Source organism: Tympanuchus pallidicinctus, unplaced genomic scaffold, assembly GCF_026119805.1.
Source record: "Tympanuchus pallidicinctus isolate F22 unplaced genomic scaffold, pur_lepc_1.0 scaffold14, whole genome shotgun sequence".
In the NCBI taxonomy this organism is placed as follows: Eukaryota; Metazoa; Chordata; class Aves; order Galliformes; family Phasianidae; genus Tympanuchus; species Tympanuchus pallidicinctus.
Window position 1 is genome coordinate 13,382,612 of NW_026294659.1, and position 17,856 is coordinate 13,400,467.

The 17,856-nt window shown below is 37.1% G+C and overlaps 1 protein-coding gene across 4 annotated transcripts in view; it reads left to right on the forward strand.

Annotated features, from left to right (window-relative positions):
- DSCAM (DS cell adhesion molecule) overlaps positions 1–17,856 on the forward strand; it is a 461,893-nt gene that overhangs the window by 321,992 nt on the left and 122,045 nt on the right. For 3 of the 4 annotated variants that reach the window (XM_052674351.1, XM_052674353.1, XM_052674352.1), the window contains exon 11: positions 2,775–2,948. In XM_052674351.1, the coding sequence (XP_052530311.1) occupies positions 2,775–2,948 (174 nt within the window). The remainder of the gene's footprint in view (positions 1–2,774; positions 2,949–17,856) is intronic. The other variant, XM_052674354.1, reaches the window with a different exon arrangement.

The following is a 17,856-nucleotide window of genomic DNA, read 5'->3' on the forward strand; positions in this document are numbered from 1 at the left end:
AATTATCAAGAATATGTTAAGACTTAAAGAGCACAGAATGATAAATGGGAGACTTTCTGAACATTAAAAAACAGTTTTTACTGCAAAGGTGACAGAGCTGCCCAGTGGGCCTTTGGAGTCTCCTCCTTGGAGACCTTCAAAAGCCACCTGGATGTGGTCCTGGGTACCCTGCTCTGGGTGTCCTACTGGAGCTGGGTTTGGGCCACACAGCCTGAAGAGACCCTTCCAACCTCAGCCATTCTGCAATTCTTTGATTCATAACCATATAAGTCCTCTTGCAGATGCATGCAGTTGCATGTGATAAGCCACTGTCATTACTCAGGATATATTTTGGCTGTAATAGCAGAAATGCTGTGTGGGAAGAGTTGTAAGTCTTTGCAAATTGTTATGCAAAATGTTGTCCAGATGTAGATATCACTAGGACTAGCAGCTCTTTCCTTTCTACGAGCACCAAATTTTTACCTCAACTTTTTGTGTGAAGAGATAAAAGGAGTATTTGTATCTATCTGCTTGGGCATTGCAGACAGGTAGAATTAGTGAAGCACAGATGTTCCTTCCAGCTAATGATAGGAAAAATGGATAATTAAAGAAAAAGAAAAAAAAAAAAAGATTAAAAAGGGAAGGAAGAGGATAAGTATGTGACTGAAATAGTTGAAAAATCAACAGTGACAACTGTTTTTTTTTCTGAAAATATTGTCCCTTTAACACATCTACGTTCATAGTATCAGTCTCAGAAAGCTTCAGTGTAACTGTAGAAGTCCCCAGAGCAAACTTTTTTAGGACTAGAAGAAGTTTTAGTATACATGTGCTCTTTTTTAATATTCTAAACATTGTATTTGTGGGTCTGTGATAGCTTGCTATTTTGTATCAAAACAATCCCCATAGTGTTTATTCATTCTATTGCCTGCTGGACTGACTCAGCCCACTGCATATAGTAACTAATGCTGACAGATACCAACTTCATGTACAGAAAGTTGCATAGCAGAATTACATTGAAGAAGACTAGCTTGTGATTTCCCTGGAAAATCCGCCCTTCTGCTGCTAATGTAGGCTGCAAAGCTCTTGTTACAAGAACTGTATCTTAATACATACTGAATGAGTTCCTGATGCTGGTTAAACCTGAACTTGTGATGGACCTCTGAACATATGCCAGTACTGACAGTATAGTGGTGTCTTGTTCTCTGTTCCCTAAATCACCACTGTCTTGTTTCCATGGTAAAGTAGCTCCAACACAGCCAGCCAAGACTAGGATTTCAATCTTTGCTATTTATACTATGGTTAATACTCCAACTGTAACTAAAGAATCAGACACTCTGATCAGTAACTCTGCTAACATGTAATTCTCAGCTTGTTTTTCATGGTGGAAAGGAGTAGAGCATTCATCTGCAATATTGAAAGATGAAATAGATGTTCTTTTTATTTCTCTATCTTACCTTGTTTAAGGAGAACCATGAAGAAGTGAGAGAAAACATTCTCTAGGAAAAGACAAAGACATGATAGTTCATCAACTTGAAAAGTAATCATCTGAAAACACAAGAGAAAACATACGTGGGCCACGTCCACATGTATCCATGTGGATGTCCACATATCTTTCTCCAACCAGCTGCCACTTCTTATTATTAATTATTTATTATTTATCTTAATTATTTATCTTAAAGATAAGAATTTCGGTGCCTATCTGCATGTATACTTATTTCATAGCTTATAAAAGGTTTCTTTAATCTTAAAGTTGTATTAAGGTAGGTTTTGGGGTTTTTTTTTGGTTTTTTGTTTGTTTGTTTTCCATGAAATCTAAGTTAATATGAACATCTTTAGCTTCCTGTGTTTTTATGGATGTTCCATTATTGTGGTATTACCAAACATGGCACTCCATGCCTGATTAATGTTCTGAGCTCTCCTTCCTTCTTTCCTTCCTTCCTTCCTTCCTTCCTTCCTTCCTTCCTTCCTTCCTTCCTTCCTTCCTTCCTTCCTTCCTTCCTTCCTTCCTTCCTTCCTTCCTTCCTTCCTTCCTTCCTTCCTTCCTTCCTTCCTTCCTTCCTTCCTTCCTTCCTTCCTTCCTTCCTTCCTTCCTTCCTTCCTTCCTTCCTTCCTTCCTTCCTTCCTTCCTTCCTTCCTTCCTTCCTTTCTCTATCAATCTTTTTTCTTAATAAATCTGAATGAATATTGGCTCCAGACATGGCAGAATAGACATGTGATGTGTCATCAGTCAGCTATAGGAGGAAACAAGCAACACAGTCTTTGATGTGTTTTCCCATGTTACCCAGAGTTCAGCAAACAAGGTCCTAAAGGTCCCTTGAGTATTCCATGTTTACTACAACAAACATGCCTTTTAGTCATAAGAAATTAATCTGGTGTATGCATAAGGGATGCATATTTGTATGACTGTTCAGCTGTAATTGTCAATAATTTATTAGCCTCTAAATGTACAACAAATGTGCTTTTTTACCCATGAGCTGTCTGAAAATCTCTTTCATTTTCTCTCTCCCCCTTCCTGGTTCTTTCGCTCCTGCTTTCTGCTCTTTTTATTCCATTTAACATGAACAAATATTGTTACCCTTGTATTCCAAAAGCTTTTCTTCGTTCTATTTAATGAATTCAGTTTTGGCAAAGAAACAATCAGTTTCTTCCAGCGATACCAGAACTGTTTGTATTGTAATTGAATTGTGTCTCTAAGAACAGGAGGCAGTAGTTTCTTCCTTATTTCATGAAGAAAAAAAGAAACATGAAACCATTTCTTTCCTAGCTAATCTATTTTTGCATTGGTCCTGCTGTAGGTGCCGGGGTTCCTCAGTTCCAGCCAATTGCACTGAACGGTCGTATCCAGCTTCTCACAAATGGTTCCTTGCTGATTAAACATGTGCTAGAAGAAGACAGTGGATACTACCTCTGCAAGGTCAGCAATGATGTGGGAGCAGACGTCAGCAAGTCCATGTACCTCACTGTTAAAAGTAAGAACTAAAACACTTCTCTGTGATCCAGATATTACCATTAAGTGACAAGGGCTTGCATATTGCATCCTTAGGTTCGATGAGGGAAGTTGTTTTTGTTGTTTCTAATTTCTCACTGTTATTCATCTGCATGTGCTAGCACGTGGAAGATCAGTATGGTTAAGAAGACATATTACATACTAAAAGAACAAAAGGAGATTTAAAGGCATGAAGGGTTAACACATGGTTTTTAACCTTTCAGCTTGCCTGGGCTGCATTGAGCAAACAGGAATTGCAATGGGCCAGATATAAAATGTGTATTAAACCTATTGTAAATAAGTAACAAAACTTATTTTTTAATATATATTTTTATTAGAACATAAAAACAGAGCAACAAAAACATAAAACTAGTGGGATGTTTAAATTTAAAAAAAAATATATATATATATACTTTTTTTTATCAAAATGGAAAAAATGGCTGCATCTTTTTCACTGTTCGCAGGACTGATTTTTTCTATTATCAATCAAAATGCATGACGTTATTTGCCATGACTTGAGCTTACCATAATTTTAGTTTCATTTCAAATGCTGTTATGTCTGAAATATAGCGCAGATGAAGTGACTTTCATCTTGACGGCACATGTTTAACTCATTCAAATGAGCAGACAAATCCACCAAAAATACTAAATCTGTGAGCCATTTTTAATCTTCATGTTCTGGCACAAATTTTCTTTTTGATTCCATAAAGGACTTGATTTTACTTCGCAAAGCCTTTTTAGCATTTTACCCCAGCTTTGCCATCTTCCTTCAGAAAAGTAAACCACCTCATAATCAGCACCCATACCTTTTTTTTTTTTTACCAACCATTACCGGGGCACCATCAGTAGCTACATCAGATAAATTGACAAAAGTTAAAGAAAATCGCTTAAATGTATTGTTTTAGTGCTTCATACATATCAAGAGATTTAGTTGTGTCTTTCAGTAGCACCAAAGAAACCATTTCTTCAGTGATATTGTATTCTTTATTAGTACCTATAACAAAAATGGCAAGTTGTGCCATATCTGTAGCATCAGTTTTTTCATCTATTGCCAAAGCATAATATTTGAGATTAGCAACTTTACTCTCCAAAATGTTGTTGATAGATTTTCCTTTTTCTTCAGTTCACGTGCCTATAGAATAGTGAGACAAACTGATTTTAGAAAATTCTGTTTTCTTATTAGGACACATTATATCTGTTGTGCTTTCAATGCACTGCCTAACAAACTCACCATCACCATTTTGATTTTTTTGCACTCAGTATTTCTGCCACGTAACTAGCTTTTATAAGAGTCCATTTGAGTTTTAACTTTTTTAAAAAAATATTTTGTTGAGGTTACAGACTCCTTTCAGTTCAGCTATTTTGTCTTTATGAAGTCATTGATATGAATCAAATCTGGCAGTGTGTTTCTGAATACAGTGTCTTTTCAAATTGTAATATTTGATTTCCTTGCAAATTAACCACAGTGCCGTGTTATTTATCAGTACTGCACTGTGCCCTCTCCATGTCCCAGGGATAAGCTGGGCTGCCTGATGGGGCAAAGCTGCTGCCATGATGATGCAGCAGCGGGGGGTGTGGACCGCACTGCCAGCTGAGCTGAGTGCAGGTGGTCTGGAGGCCATGGGTTGGTTGGGCACGCCTGGGTCCACATCTCATTTCAAAAATTTATATCCTGTTTATTAGATACAGTTGAATAGTGAAGGAGAAGTTAAAAAAAAATTGATCAAAGGACAAAAAAAAAAAAAAATCTGAGAAACAGAAGAAATGCCGACAGCAACTCTTAAGAACCTTGTAAATAATAATAATAATAATAATAAAAGAGATTTTAAAAAAATCAATTCTCAAGATACAACACATAAATACAATTGGTACAGTTGGTACAGTTGCAGTAGATACCACAGTACAAGATATTATATATAATTTAACAGTACTCATTTTGACTCAATCATAAAAGCACTCAAGCATAAAAGACAAAAGAATCTAGTTTTTAGGTTCATGTTAGCTGTAACTCCAAGTGTGATCATGGCTTAGAATATAGAGGAAAGATTATGAGAAAAGAAAAGAAAATATAATTTCTTACTGAAGAGAAAAAGAACCCATTGGCACTCCAGTGCACCAGGTTCTTAGGTGACCTTTTTGAAAAGTGTTGAAGAAAACCCCCACGCCATTCACATTCATGCTTACAGGATACTTGAAGATTGACTGATTTCCTTGCAGTTCTGAGATGATAACTGGCTTGACAAAATTATTGCCCTTAGAAGTAATAATAAAGATATATTTCTGAAAGTAAAGAAAAGCCAACTTTTTCTCCATTGGAGAGCTATCTGTAAGACCACAAATGTTTAGAGGTGTTCATTTGTAATAGTGTCAGAGAATGATAGCTGAAGAAAGGAAGAGTATCAACCCTACTATATTTGCAGACCCCAGTACCTCCACTCTCATTTGTCAAACTGGCTGTGTTTTCTCGAGAAAAAAACCCACGATATTCCATGATATTCCAAATCTCTCAAGCAAGTACTTTAATTGCATATTTCTTCGGTGGGTCCATCGAAGTTCCAGCTTCTGTGGCTTCCCTAACTGGGCATTTCTGGGCCAATCTTCAGCTGTGGTAGTGATGCACTGCTGTAATATGCTATAGAAAAACAGCTTTCCTCTGGTTGGCAGCTATGCACACTGCCTGTCTGATCACTGCATGCAGTTTCATGTGTGATAAAAGAGCATCTCTTATCAAATAAGAGCAGGAGCTTCCCTGGAGAGTCAGTTGCTGTTTGAATCTAATGAAAAGCCCTCTGGCTCTGAGATAGCAGGCAATCACGTGTCTGTACACCCTCACACATCTACTAACACACGTACTGTTCCCAGCATGGCTATTAGAGCAGATGCTGTTAGTGTGTTGGTGCTGGCATAGAAGAAGCACAGCTCTAACTGTAATTAAACACACATTAAGAGCAAGCTGTGTTAGGAAGCGACTTCAGTGGAAATATGCCATGATGGACTTCAGGTATACTTGGATCCCCATTCCTGGTGACGTGATTATGGCGCAAAATCCTTGCACCAAATCATATAAAGAAACTCCAAAGCAGGAGGGAGGGAAAGCTATGCCTGCTTTTATTTTTGTATGTTTGTATCTTTTTTTTTTTTTTTTTTTTTTTTTTTTTCCCCCCTGATTATTCTGTCTTCCTTTCTCCCTTCCACAAAAGCTGGTATCTGGACCCAGAAAGGTTAGAGCTTCCTACATGAAATTCATAGTGTTCTTAACTAATTGATCCTGCATTATGTGCTACCTTGCTCCATAAGGTCACCCTAAATATTACCTTCACTCAGAGGCAGAAGGTGGTCAGACCTGTCCCAGGTAGTTGTTTCTGGATTAAAAAGTTGGTAAGAAGCAACTTTCCAAAATGTAAACAAAGATTAACAATAGTATATCTTGCTGTGGCTTCCTTCTGATAAAATGTCTTTCAGCCCTCCTTCAGTCTGTATGTGGGTTGTCCATGTGAAGCAGCTCCAGCCACCTGAGAAAAAAGTAATGGACTTAGCACTAGTTGTGGAACTGAGCTGCCTCTCAGAAAGACCTGACAGCAATCCTCTTACAACTACTTTTCTTTTGAACTGCTCCTTGTACAACTGATACCTTGTGTATACATATGCTAACCATGGATAGCATCCCTGTGAACTTAAAATCAAAACCCTATTTTACTCTTTCCCTCCACATTTAATGAAAGCTCTCACCCACTCTGGATAAACTAGTACCTTCTGCAATTCCTATGACACATCTTCTCTTAATGAGACTAGGTGCTTTACTCTTCCAGCACTTTCTGTGTCACCTATATGTAAACAGAAAAATATTGACATTTAATGTCAAAAGAGGGTAGATGAATTTTTGTTTTGGCAGTTCAGGGGTGGTCAGAATCAACAGTGACATAAATATACTTCCATGACTTGATACCTCTAAAATTGACAAATTTCTATTTGGTATAAAAACAGATTAAGCTTATTTAAATCAACTTAGCTTGCTTAGCAAGGCTCCTGAAGCTATGAATGAAATGTTAACAGTTCCAGATACACATTTATTTAGTACCTCAGTGTTTGCTGTGTGACACCTTCACCTTGAGAAGTAGGTCCAACTTATTGTCTGAGGGGAGTTCGTATGAGGAGGGAGTGCAAAGAAAAGAGACGAGAGGGAAAAAAAAAAAAAAAAAAAGCCTTAAGAAATAGTAAAAGAGATGTAAAAAGAAAGAGCTGCCAGAGTCACTGCACGATCAGGAACCACAGGGCTGGAATGGCAACTGTGAGAACAGAGAATCTTCACTTAGCAGTTATTATCTTCCCCCCTTCTTTTTATGGAATAAGCATAAAAATCATAATCAGACACTTTTTATTTTCTTCTGAATCAAAGATAAGCAGTTCTGAATAGTTATTCACTAAGACATACAGTATTAGAAAATTATGAGAGAGATCTGGAATAAGTAAACTCATGCTGTCTTGAGAAACTATTCCTGGAGCCTGGGACAAGACTTCTAAAGAATTACTAAACAAGATAATGAACCGTTAACATGAAGGGGAGAGCTAAAATTATTTAAAGGTTGCTTAGGAGTCACAAGGAAAGAGATGTCTGCTTAAAATGGACTGCCTGCCTTCATCTCAATAAATTTCTTAATTCCACTTTAGAAGCTATATATAATCTGATAGAAAAGCATTGTGGGGAAAAAAATACACCCTACTGGAAAACAAGCTGTTAGTATGGTATGTATATTTCTAACATATGTTTCTATGCAAATAATCCTGTTGGAGGTGTTCATCTTAATCCTGCCTCTTCCTAAATCCATCGTTTATTTCAATGTTATTATGGAGACTGAAGTTTTCATTTGATCACTAAAACATCTCCAACAAATCTCATCTGCAAATAAGTAGGAATTGTTTCATTCACTTTCCTCTCAAGTATGCTTCTTAACTATTTGTATTATGTGTTTAATACATCAACCTAAAGCTGTACACTTCAGTTAGACCCACACTTCCCCCTGCAGGAATACATTAATCCCTGCTAATACTTTGATGCTAAGTACCACCATTTAAACATTAAAAAAAAACCAAAAAAAACAGCAAAAAAAAAAACAGAATCAAACACTTTTTAATAAAATACTTTATACTTGACCGAAAAATGTTGTTTGGGAAAGGCTACCTGATGATGTCCTGTGTCTTGAATGCGGCAGTTCACCACAGAGGCTCTACTGCCTCTACCTTCCTTGATGCCTCTTCTCTATGGAGACCATTTCAGGTCTCAAGGAAGGAACTTTCCCTCCACCTTCACAAAACTCATGAAAGAAAGAAACTGTGATTGCATAACTAACTTCAGCTTCAAAAGAAATAAAAAATAATAGTAGTTATAAACACAAACAAACCTAAGATATGTTTGTGAAAGGAGATTCTGAGTCTAGTGAAGCTTTTTCACTGTACTGCTGACATGCTGCAGCATTTGGCTATTAAAATGTATAGAAATTTTCACCTGGCTGCCTCCATGAACTTGATCAGAGCAGGATAAATGTGCACTTCCCATGTGACCAGTCAAATGAGATTGCTTTGCAGCAATATCTGCAGTACAGTCAGCATGCTGTGACTGGAGAATTCACTGTGCTTTGCTCACTAGGGTTCTTCTAGATACTCATCTTACTCTTCAGGAATATAATTTTTTTTCTAGAATGTAGTGATATTGAGACCTGTCCAACCACTGTTTTTCTTTATGGAAGAAAATAATAGCATTTACATAGAGATTATAGTCTTTTGTCTATGTTGAATTTCTCATAAAAAATTCATATGCTTCACGAGAGTCTACTAAGGGTGGCATTGCCTGGTGTGCATTTCCAAAGTAAAATTATGCTGTAAACAGTGGTAAAAATCATCATCCCCAACACTTTTAAAAATATCTTAAGAGGAACAGCAATTATACTATGTCAAATTCACCTAAATCTAGCTATTCTGATATTTTACAATCTCTACTCCATTTTTCACTGTCTGATGGCTTTTTTTTTGTGGCAAAGCAAAACAAAGTCCTCTAGTCTGATAGCGTATATTACTTTTTTTCTCCTAGCACTGTCATCTTTGAGCACAAGGCTTTGCTATTCATTTGCCTCTTCAAAACTATTTTGCAGCTATCTCAGGTAGAATGTATTTTTGCCCAATGTACAAATTTGGCCTGAAATGGTAAAAATCTCTAGCTGGATTATTTGCATATCTCATCAGGGATAAAGGAATTGAAAACCAAAAACAAATTTAGTGAACTGGAGGTGCCTTTGTAGCCCCAAGAGTCCTTTCTCGTGATCTGGCCAGCAAGCTACCGTTACTTATCTTTGCCTTTCCCCTTATCTCAGATAGCAGTGATGTGAACAAACTACACTACAGCTCAGTTCTAATTTTCAAGTCAGTGGTGATGGATTATAATACTTTCTCTGTTTTAATTACTTATTTATTTTCATTAAATGCACGGTCTAAAAGGAAGCTGTAAGAAAGCTTCGGTAAATCATTGAAACATGAAAATTCTCTCTAGACACAAATACTTTCTCTTGCTATTAAAACAGCCCATTCTTTTCCTAATGAGGTCCTCCCACTAGCAGAAATGCACGAGGTCTGAATGCTGTTTTCTGCCTCTTCAGACCATTGGCACAGCTTTGATTTAAGGACTTGCACTTTAATCACCCATCATGTGTCATTACCCCGACAGGCGGCAGCAGCCGCAAGATACAAGCTCCAATAAATTGCACTGAAAATCGCTGAAGCGATCCTTTGTTGATTTTCCTTTACAGCTATTCAATGGCAGATCAGCTGTCATAACAGCACAGTGCCTGTGGCAACAGGGTGAAATTAAACGTGAAGTATGTTCAAGGTAGCTGGTAGAAAGCTGGAATATCCCTTTTCTTCTGTAAATTCAAATGCTTTCTACTTCTTTCCCTAATGCCAAGCCTGTGGCAATTGGCCAAAATGAATGCTTTCTCTTGTAAGATAATTGTCAGATGCGCTGCAGTACAAATACTCAAGTGCTTTTGTATGCTAATCTTTGCAATGCTGTTATTTTAGAACAGGACAGAGGCAAGGACTTCTCTCTTTAAAAATAAATAAATAAATCGTAAAATTGTGTCTAATTGGATTCAAGGAGAAAAAAACCAAACAAACAAGCAGGCCTTTTTTAATTTCTAGGAGACAGGCTGCGCAGCAGTGTTTCTAGCAGGTAGGTGACACATGAATTTCTGCCCAGATATCCAGTTAGCTGGAAAGCACACATAGGTCCTATTATATCTTTTGCATTTGTATCAAGAGTGTCTTTTTCATTGTGGTTTTTTTTTTTTTTTTTTTTTTTGGGGAGGGGGGTGTTTTTTTTTTCAGGATAGTTGTCCTTCAGTTTTATATTGCCCAAATTTCAGCATTCAGAATGAAGTCTGTGTGGGAGTTATTTTCAAAAAAATTATTTCTATTAAAAATTTCATATTTCATTTTTCTATTTTTGTTTTTCATTCTCTTAAAAAAATAACCCTGAAATAGCAATCTGTGCAAATGCATGTCTTAATGCAAATAGTGTTAAGACAATGTTCTGACAGGTTATTTCTTTTTTGCCTTCAGTCTGTGTGATAGAGGAAGAATGACTAAACAGTAACCATGCCCTTAAATCAGTAGTGATGTTTACTGGTCTATATGGAGTCAAGCGGATTTCAATGCAGCACATACATCTGTGCACAGCCTCTTTTTTCTTGAATATTTACCATTTAATGCTTAAGGTGAATATAGCTCCCTGGATTTCCATGCTTCTGTCTTATTGAACCAAGTGATTTTCCTGAGAAATGCTTTAAAATATTGATGCTTCTGTGAAAACAGAAATTTCAGCTTGGGGATGGGGGAGCTTTATGTGTGTGCTGGGTTTAATGTTGACTTCTAGTGAAGGAAGTGCATGCAGGATATATTGTCAGTTATTTTTATATTTGCAATGTCATTAGGAGTTTGGCCTATTTCACTAACAAAGGTTAGATAAATCTAAATCAGGAGAGCACTGTAAGGCAATAGTGGGATGTAAATTAATTTTGTGGGTATGTACTGTACACATGACTATTTCCACTTCAAGAGCTGGCTTTTATAAACTGTTTCTTATCCCTTTCCCTTCCCCTTTACTTACCCGTCTCTACTTCTATCCTGTCATTTCTTTCTCTGTGTATAGTCATGCTAATCTTAAGATACATTTCCTTTATGGTTGTAGCCAGGTTCCAGCAGGACAAAAACTCAGGCTCAAAAAGAGTATTCTCATGTCTCATGTCATTTTCTCTTCCCTTTCCTTTCTTCTGTCTATTCTCATCTAAACATTTTCTTCTCTTGTAGCAGAGTGGCTTTCTTTTCACAAATACTACCTGCAGAATGATTTTGGTTGTGTTCTTCTTCAAAATTCATCTGATGGAAAGGAAGCCAAAGTTCTACCCATTACGAGAAAAGAATGAAAATGGAATGGTGTCTGACTCAATATATTTAAGTATCATGTCCTTACAGCCTTTAAACAGGCAACCTGTAAAGGATGCTGTGACTCTTTTCCTCTTTTTCCCTTGACCTATTCCAACCTGGCTGTTGTTTACCACACTTTGCCAAAGGAACAGCTACTTGTTAAGGGCTGTGCATCCCAACTAGCTAACCCACACCTAGACAATGTTCAGAGTTCATCAAGGCATAGCAAGAGCGTAGCAGCAAGTTGCATGCCAGATTTTGCTGGGTTTTTTATTGTGGTGGTGGTGGTTTATGTTGTTTTTATTTAAAGGAGACTGTTCTTTTTTCTCAGACCATTTGGATTGCTTGATAGTTTTAGACACCACCTGTGTACCTATCCTTCCAGACCTTGCCCTACCTTACTACCTGTGAATGAGTTGTCTCATCCCTCTCCTACACATTTGCAGAGTTCATTCCCACTGGGGCTTCCTACATGTCATGGTCACCACCATTCCACATTCACTTATTCATCTATCCATTTCAGAGCTTCGCATTATTAATCCTATGTGAGTTGAGGATTTGAACATCAAAGAGCATGGACAATGTCTTAAATCATATTTCTTCTCATATATCGTTTGTTCTTCTGTACTTTGAATGAGATAACCACAATCTTTCTCAGCATAAAATCTATGTTTCAAAAGATTATTCGATGTTTTTGATTACTGCATGCTGCTGTGTGAGTCACATCATAACTCTTATAATTTGTTTGGGACTTATGGCTACTGAAACATTTTCATTCTATTCCCCGAAAAAGAATGGTGGTTTGCTCCTTTATTAGTATGTGTACTAAAGAATCTATCTTCCATGGTTGAATGTTTCTCCATAGTTTTAATTTGAGGTAAAAATTTACTTTTGCATAAAACTAGGAAAGGAAGAACAGTTGAATTACAACAACAAAAAATTACAAAAGATTCATAACATGTAAGCTGTAAACTGCATGTGAATATCAAGTGACAGAGACATCAAATCAATTGATACATTTCCCTTTACGATTCCTCTATAGGCAATCTCATACATCTTCTTCGACTAGTGAAATTCTAAACTTTTCTTAAAAGAAGAAATTTTATCTCCAAATTAAAGGAAAATGTCATTTTATATAGTAATTTCTTTTCACTTGAAAAACAGTTTTTTTCCTACTCTTCAAATAGACTTGTATGTTTGCTTTGTTCAGAGTTCTCTGTGGAAATCCTACCATAGCACGCAGTACAAATACATACAGATTCTATGATAATCAAATAAAAACAAAAATTTACATCTGTGAGGCATACAAAAGGCACAGAAAATACAAGGTAGGAAGACGAGCTGTCTTAAAAGCAGAAGGTGTTATATGCAAAGGAATTTAAGGCATTGTTTCCTAGACCCATTCCTGCTGTGCGTGTCAGGTACAATCAGAATGAAGGATTTGTAAATGCAGATTTTCTTTCAATAGTCCCAGTGTATTTTCCTTGCATGAAACAGGTTTCCTTCACTCTGAATTTTGTTCCCAGCCATTAAGATTCAACCTCTGCATCAGCATGCATGCTTGCCTCTACATTTTTTCAGATATTTGTTTGGTATGTGACACTTGAACATATCTTAGTCTGTTGTTTTATAGTCTTTGGGGATGAAAAAAAAGAATTGTGGAGAACTGAAAGAGCGTGGCTCCATTCTCAGATAAATCTTATTAGAATTCAGCAGGGTTAAGGAATTAATCGATTAGGTCCGTCAAACCAGGAGCTAATGAATGAATGAGCTTTTACTGTTGTCCTAATTATTTATGATTAATCCAACAAAATCTATATTTTTTTATCGGTTTCCATCAGGCCGCAGAATAATGAGTCTTCCGTTCACTTTTCTTTTTCTTCTCCATATTGAGTTATAATATTTGATCATGTGGGAATTGTGTTGTGCAGGCACTATATACATCTTGATGAAATTCATTTTGCCTTCTCTAGCATAATTTATTCAATGCTTAATTTCCATCTGGCAATCTCATAGTAGACATTGGAAAAGCTATTTTACATAACTCTGTGGATCTAGCTGAACATATGACCAGGGAAAAAAGAAAAATGGATCTTCGATGAAAAAATAAAATAATTTATTTTTTTCGATAAAAAAAAATAAAAAATATATAGCTTTTAATTGCTGCAGTAGTATTTTCCACTACAGTTGCTGTCTTGTGAAATACACAAGACTCCTGCTGACTTTGCAAAACAGTAAGTAATGGTATCCACAAAGTATTTAGATATTTATCAAAGATGCGCTCTGTACACCCTTAGCAGAGCGCTGAAATAAAACAGTTTGTACAGGTACCAGAAGGTCCAAGTAGAATTGCCAAGGTGAAATTGTTTTAGCTGTGGTGGCTGTAAGGCTTTATCATGACATACTGCTCATGCAAATACACGTGTTTTCAGGCAGTCCAGCAGTGTGCATGGACATGTGGGCACTTGCATAATTATGTTGAGTTTCAACCCCAAAAAAAAGAAAACAGAAAGTAACAGAAATATCTAGACACAATCAGATGGTGTAGGGATTTCCTGAATGTACTTGCATTGTTAATCCAGTTTGATGTGAATGTCCTTAAATTGTTAATCCCATCATTTCTCAGCTTTCAGAGAGATACCTAAAATGACTGATTTTTGACTGATTTGATTTCAAACCATTACAACAAAATAAAATTATGCATCTACAATTTTAGCAGAAAAAAAGTAAAGAGCTATGACGGAAATATTGCCTTTGTCAAACAGAATAATTATTCTTGTCTGTGGTGTTGCTGTTGATTTTTTGATGTTAAATTTATTCCCTAATACACATTCACCTAAAAATGCACTGTTATTATTATGTTGCTACAGCCACTAATTCGTTCTTAGAGTAGACCCCTGATTTATAAAAATGGTGCATATACAATGATTTTTCGTATCATCAGTGACATGCTGAAGAATACTTAGAAAAGCAGATTGATATTTAGCAATTTAAGCTTATGTTGCTATGAATTGCTTCTAGGTTTGCTTTCTGTTGGTGTTTAAAGCTTAACTTAAACTTTTAAGGACATCAGTGTATGTATCGTATGTCATACTTGCAAGGAATGTATAATCAAGCTCCAGAAATTGTTGTTATCTTTGGAAGTGAATGTGTCTGTTGACAACAGTAGTCTGGCTTTCAGTCAGCACCACAAGTTCTCTTAGTTGCAGCTTCCCATTCTGACATTTTGCCAGATCACCTAGAATACTTTCCCAAGTATTTGACCTAGCAAAAAGTTAGGTTTCTACTAACTAATGTGTCATGTTGAGCTACAAGTACCTTACAAACTATTGTGTTCTTCTCTTACTTTCATCTCTTTGCTCACTAAGGACAAAGATTTTCAAAAGATAAAATGTATTTTCTGAAAATGCGCTGATAGTGACCATGAAGTGGGAATGAGACTCCATTCTCAAAAAGAATTTTCCTTCAAAAAAAGGAATACCGCAGCAGAGCTCTTATGTAAATACATTTTGTTGTATGTGTTCAGACCAGTAGAAAGAATATCTATGATGAGATGGTTATTTTTACTTTTTTTTTTTTCTTTCTTTTAATTACTACTTGTTGATTTTGGTAATTGCACACATGTACTTAGGCTTCTTTTTCTGTGGTCTTATCTTAAAACTGGCTTTTTCAATGAGCGCCCATTGCTATAAGTGCTCCGCAAGAAAGCAATGCTCTGCTATTTTTGTCTGACTTTGTAATGCAGTGTAACTGTTGCATTTACCACTGGTACAAGCTGGCTCTTTGCCACGCACTTAGAGCCATAAACCCATACTTTCAGCAAGGAAAATCTGCTGCTATTAGATTTTGAGTGGTGACTTGCCAAGCTGAAATAAGGAAAACCAGACTTTTGTAAGTGGTTGCATATTGCTGTTGAAAATGAAATTAATGTTTGCTAAATGCCCATCTTTAAGATTTAAATAATACTTAGATGAAGTTCCTTGCTTTTAAGGAAAGTGGGTATGTACTTACATGCTGAGGAAAACCATTACAGGACTGCACAATGATCCAGGATGCCCTTAGGATTTTTCACTGGCACCACGAAGCGTTTCTGTATGTGTTTCCAGATATATTTCAAGGAATTTGCTAGTGGATAGGCTAATGTAATTAAGGAGTCCTGGTGTTTGTTTGCTTATGATATCCCTTTTCTTTCTGCATTGACTTCGTTTAGGCATTCCAAAACAAAGAACTCGCTGTGTAGAGGTGCTATTGCTCTCTCTTTTTGGTCTTAGAGCCTTTAAGGTGGATCCGGAGACCTTCCAAAGCAATGTAGGAGGTATTCAAACAACTAATGAAAGAGTATACCTGGCGAGGAGTATGTTCAATAGTACCCACTATATAGCTTCCCTAGGATGACTAGGGCTCCTTCTTCTGCTGCAGCCTACTTTTAAACACTGCTTACTAGTTGTGTCATCTGTTGAGGTACAGATAGCAGAATAAATCTCTCAAAGGAGGGGCTCAAATAAGACGTAAAATGAGCTACAGTGACCTAGTGGCTTGGCCTGTACTGAGCTGTGGTACCTATCCATATCTCCCTAGCATAGAAGAGATGCAAAGTAATTATTCAATAATTAAAGTGGCTGAATTTCTTCTGTTTGCTGCGGAGTAACCATATGAACCTGGGAAGTTACAGCAACTTTGCTAATAAACAGTAAATTCTTCAGATGCTGCAGATGTGTATCTATGTGCCTGTATATGCATATAGTAATACATATGCATGCTGGCTTCTGCAGTTCTCCTTAATCTGCAGTTCTCCTTAAGTTTATTAGCTCTTTCCATATTCAAGACTATTTCTGCTTTTCCTAAATATTGTAGTATGTTCTATTAGTAACATAACTTAGCTGTAGTGTGTCTCACATGAATACTTTTTCTGAAGTAAAAGTGACTTTTTGCAGCTTAGTTACAATTATTTCCAAAGAGAGGGGACTCATGAATGGACAGATGAAACCTGAAGCAATAGCTTGAAAAAAATTATGCTCCAGCTTCTGTATATGAATGAGCATGCTGTTTGTGTGAAGTATAGGAGCTTGAAGACAACAGAGATTTAACCCAGAGCCATCCAGGGATAGTTTTGGATAGCACACACAAGTCAAAACGCTTTTAGAGGTTACATTACGTAGCTTGCTGAGGGCAAGCCTTTCTATCCTGACTTGCAAGTATGTTAACCCTTTTCTCATGAAGGTACAATGTAAGCTAACCCAGTGAATTTCATGTCTATGCTGAAATGAAGTGAGAAGACATACATTGGAACGGTTATGCATTTCAGCTTTCTTCCTTTTACTTTGCATCAGAATAAATTATTCTCATGCTTTCATGCCCAGAAAAAAAAAGAATGTCATCATACTATGTGAAATGTTATAAAACATCTAAATTTCTCATGTCAGATGGGATCTGTGTACTTTCTCCCATAGACTTAGTGGAGCCCATTAGATACCTAAGCAGAACTGTGAGACAGTGCTGAAATGATGACACAGGGGAACAGAGGGGAGAATGTAGAACATGTATCCATTTAATATTCATTCAACAAGGCAGTAAGTGAGGAGCTTTCAGACCTTTTATGCAAATCATTTAATGGGTTTTATGTGTTGCTCTCTGCATCAAGAGAGGAATAGACTGTGAAGAACTGTCCCTGAAGAATGGCCATGAGCAAGTCAAAAGCTCATGACTGAGACTGAGGCAACAAAGGGAGCCTCTTGCTTGGTGTGTACTACAGACCACCAAATCAAGTAGATCCTGTTGATGAAGCCTTCTTCTTCCAGCTACAGGAGGCATCACAATCGCAGGATCTCATCCCACAGAAGGATTTCAAGTCCCCTGACATCTTCTGGAAAAGTATCACAGTGAGATGTAGGCAACACAGGAGACTCTTGGAATGTATCAAGGATAATTTGTCAAGGCAAGCAATAGACAACCCCACCAGGGGGAATGCAGTACTGGACCTGTTGCTCACCAACATGAGTGAACTGATTGGTGACAACAGGATGGAAGCTGCCTGGGCTGTAGTGTTAATGCTATGGCGGAGTTTATGGTCCTGAGAGATATGGGACAGGCAAAGGGTTAAATCAGGATGCTAAATTTTAGGAAAGCTCCTCAAGGAATTAGTCAACAAAATCCCCTGGGAATCTGTCCTCAAGGGCAAGGGAACAGAGCAGAGCTGGCAGATCTTTAGGGAAGCTTTCCTTAGGGCTCAAGAGCTCTCCATCCCCAGGTATAAGAAGTCTGGAAAGAAAGGCAAGAGACTAGCATGGCTGAACTGGGACCTGCTGATCAAACTGAAGAGCAAGAAGGAAAAATGCATAGGCAGTGAAAACAGGGATAGGTACTCTGGAAGGAGTATAGAGTTCTGGTAGGCTGTGTAGTGATAGGGACAGGAAGTCCAG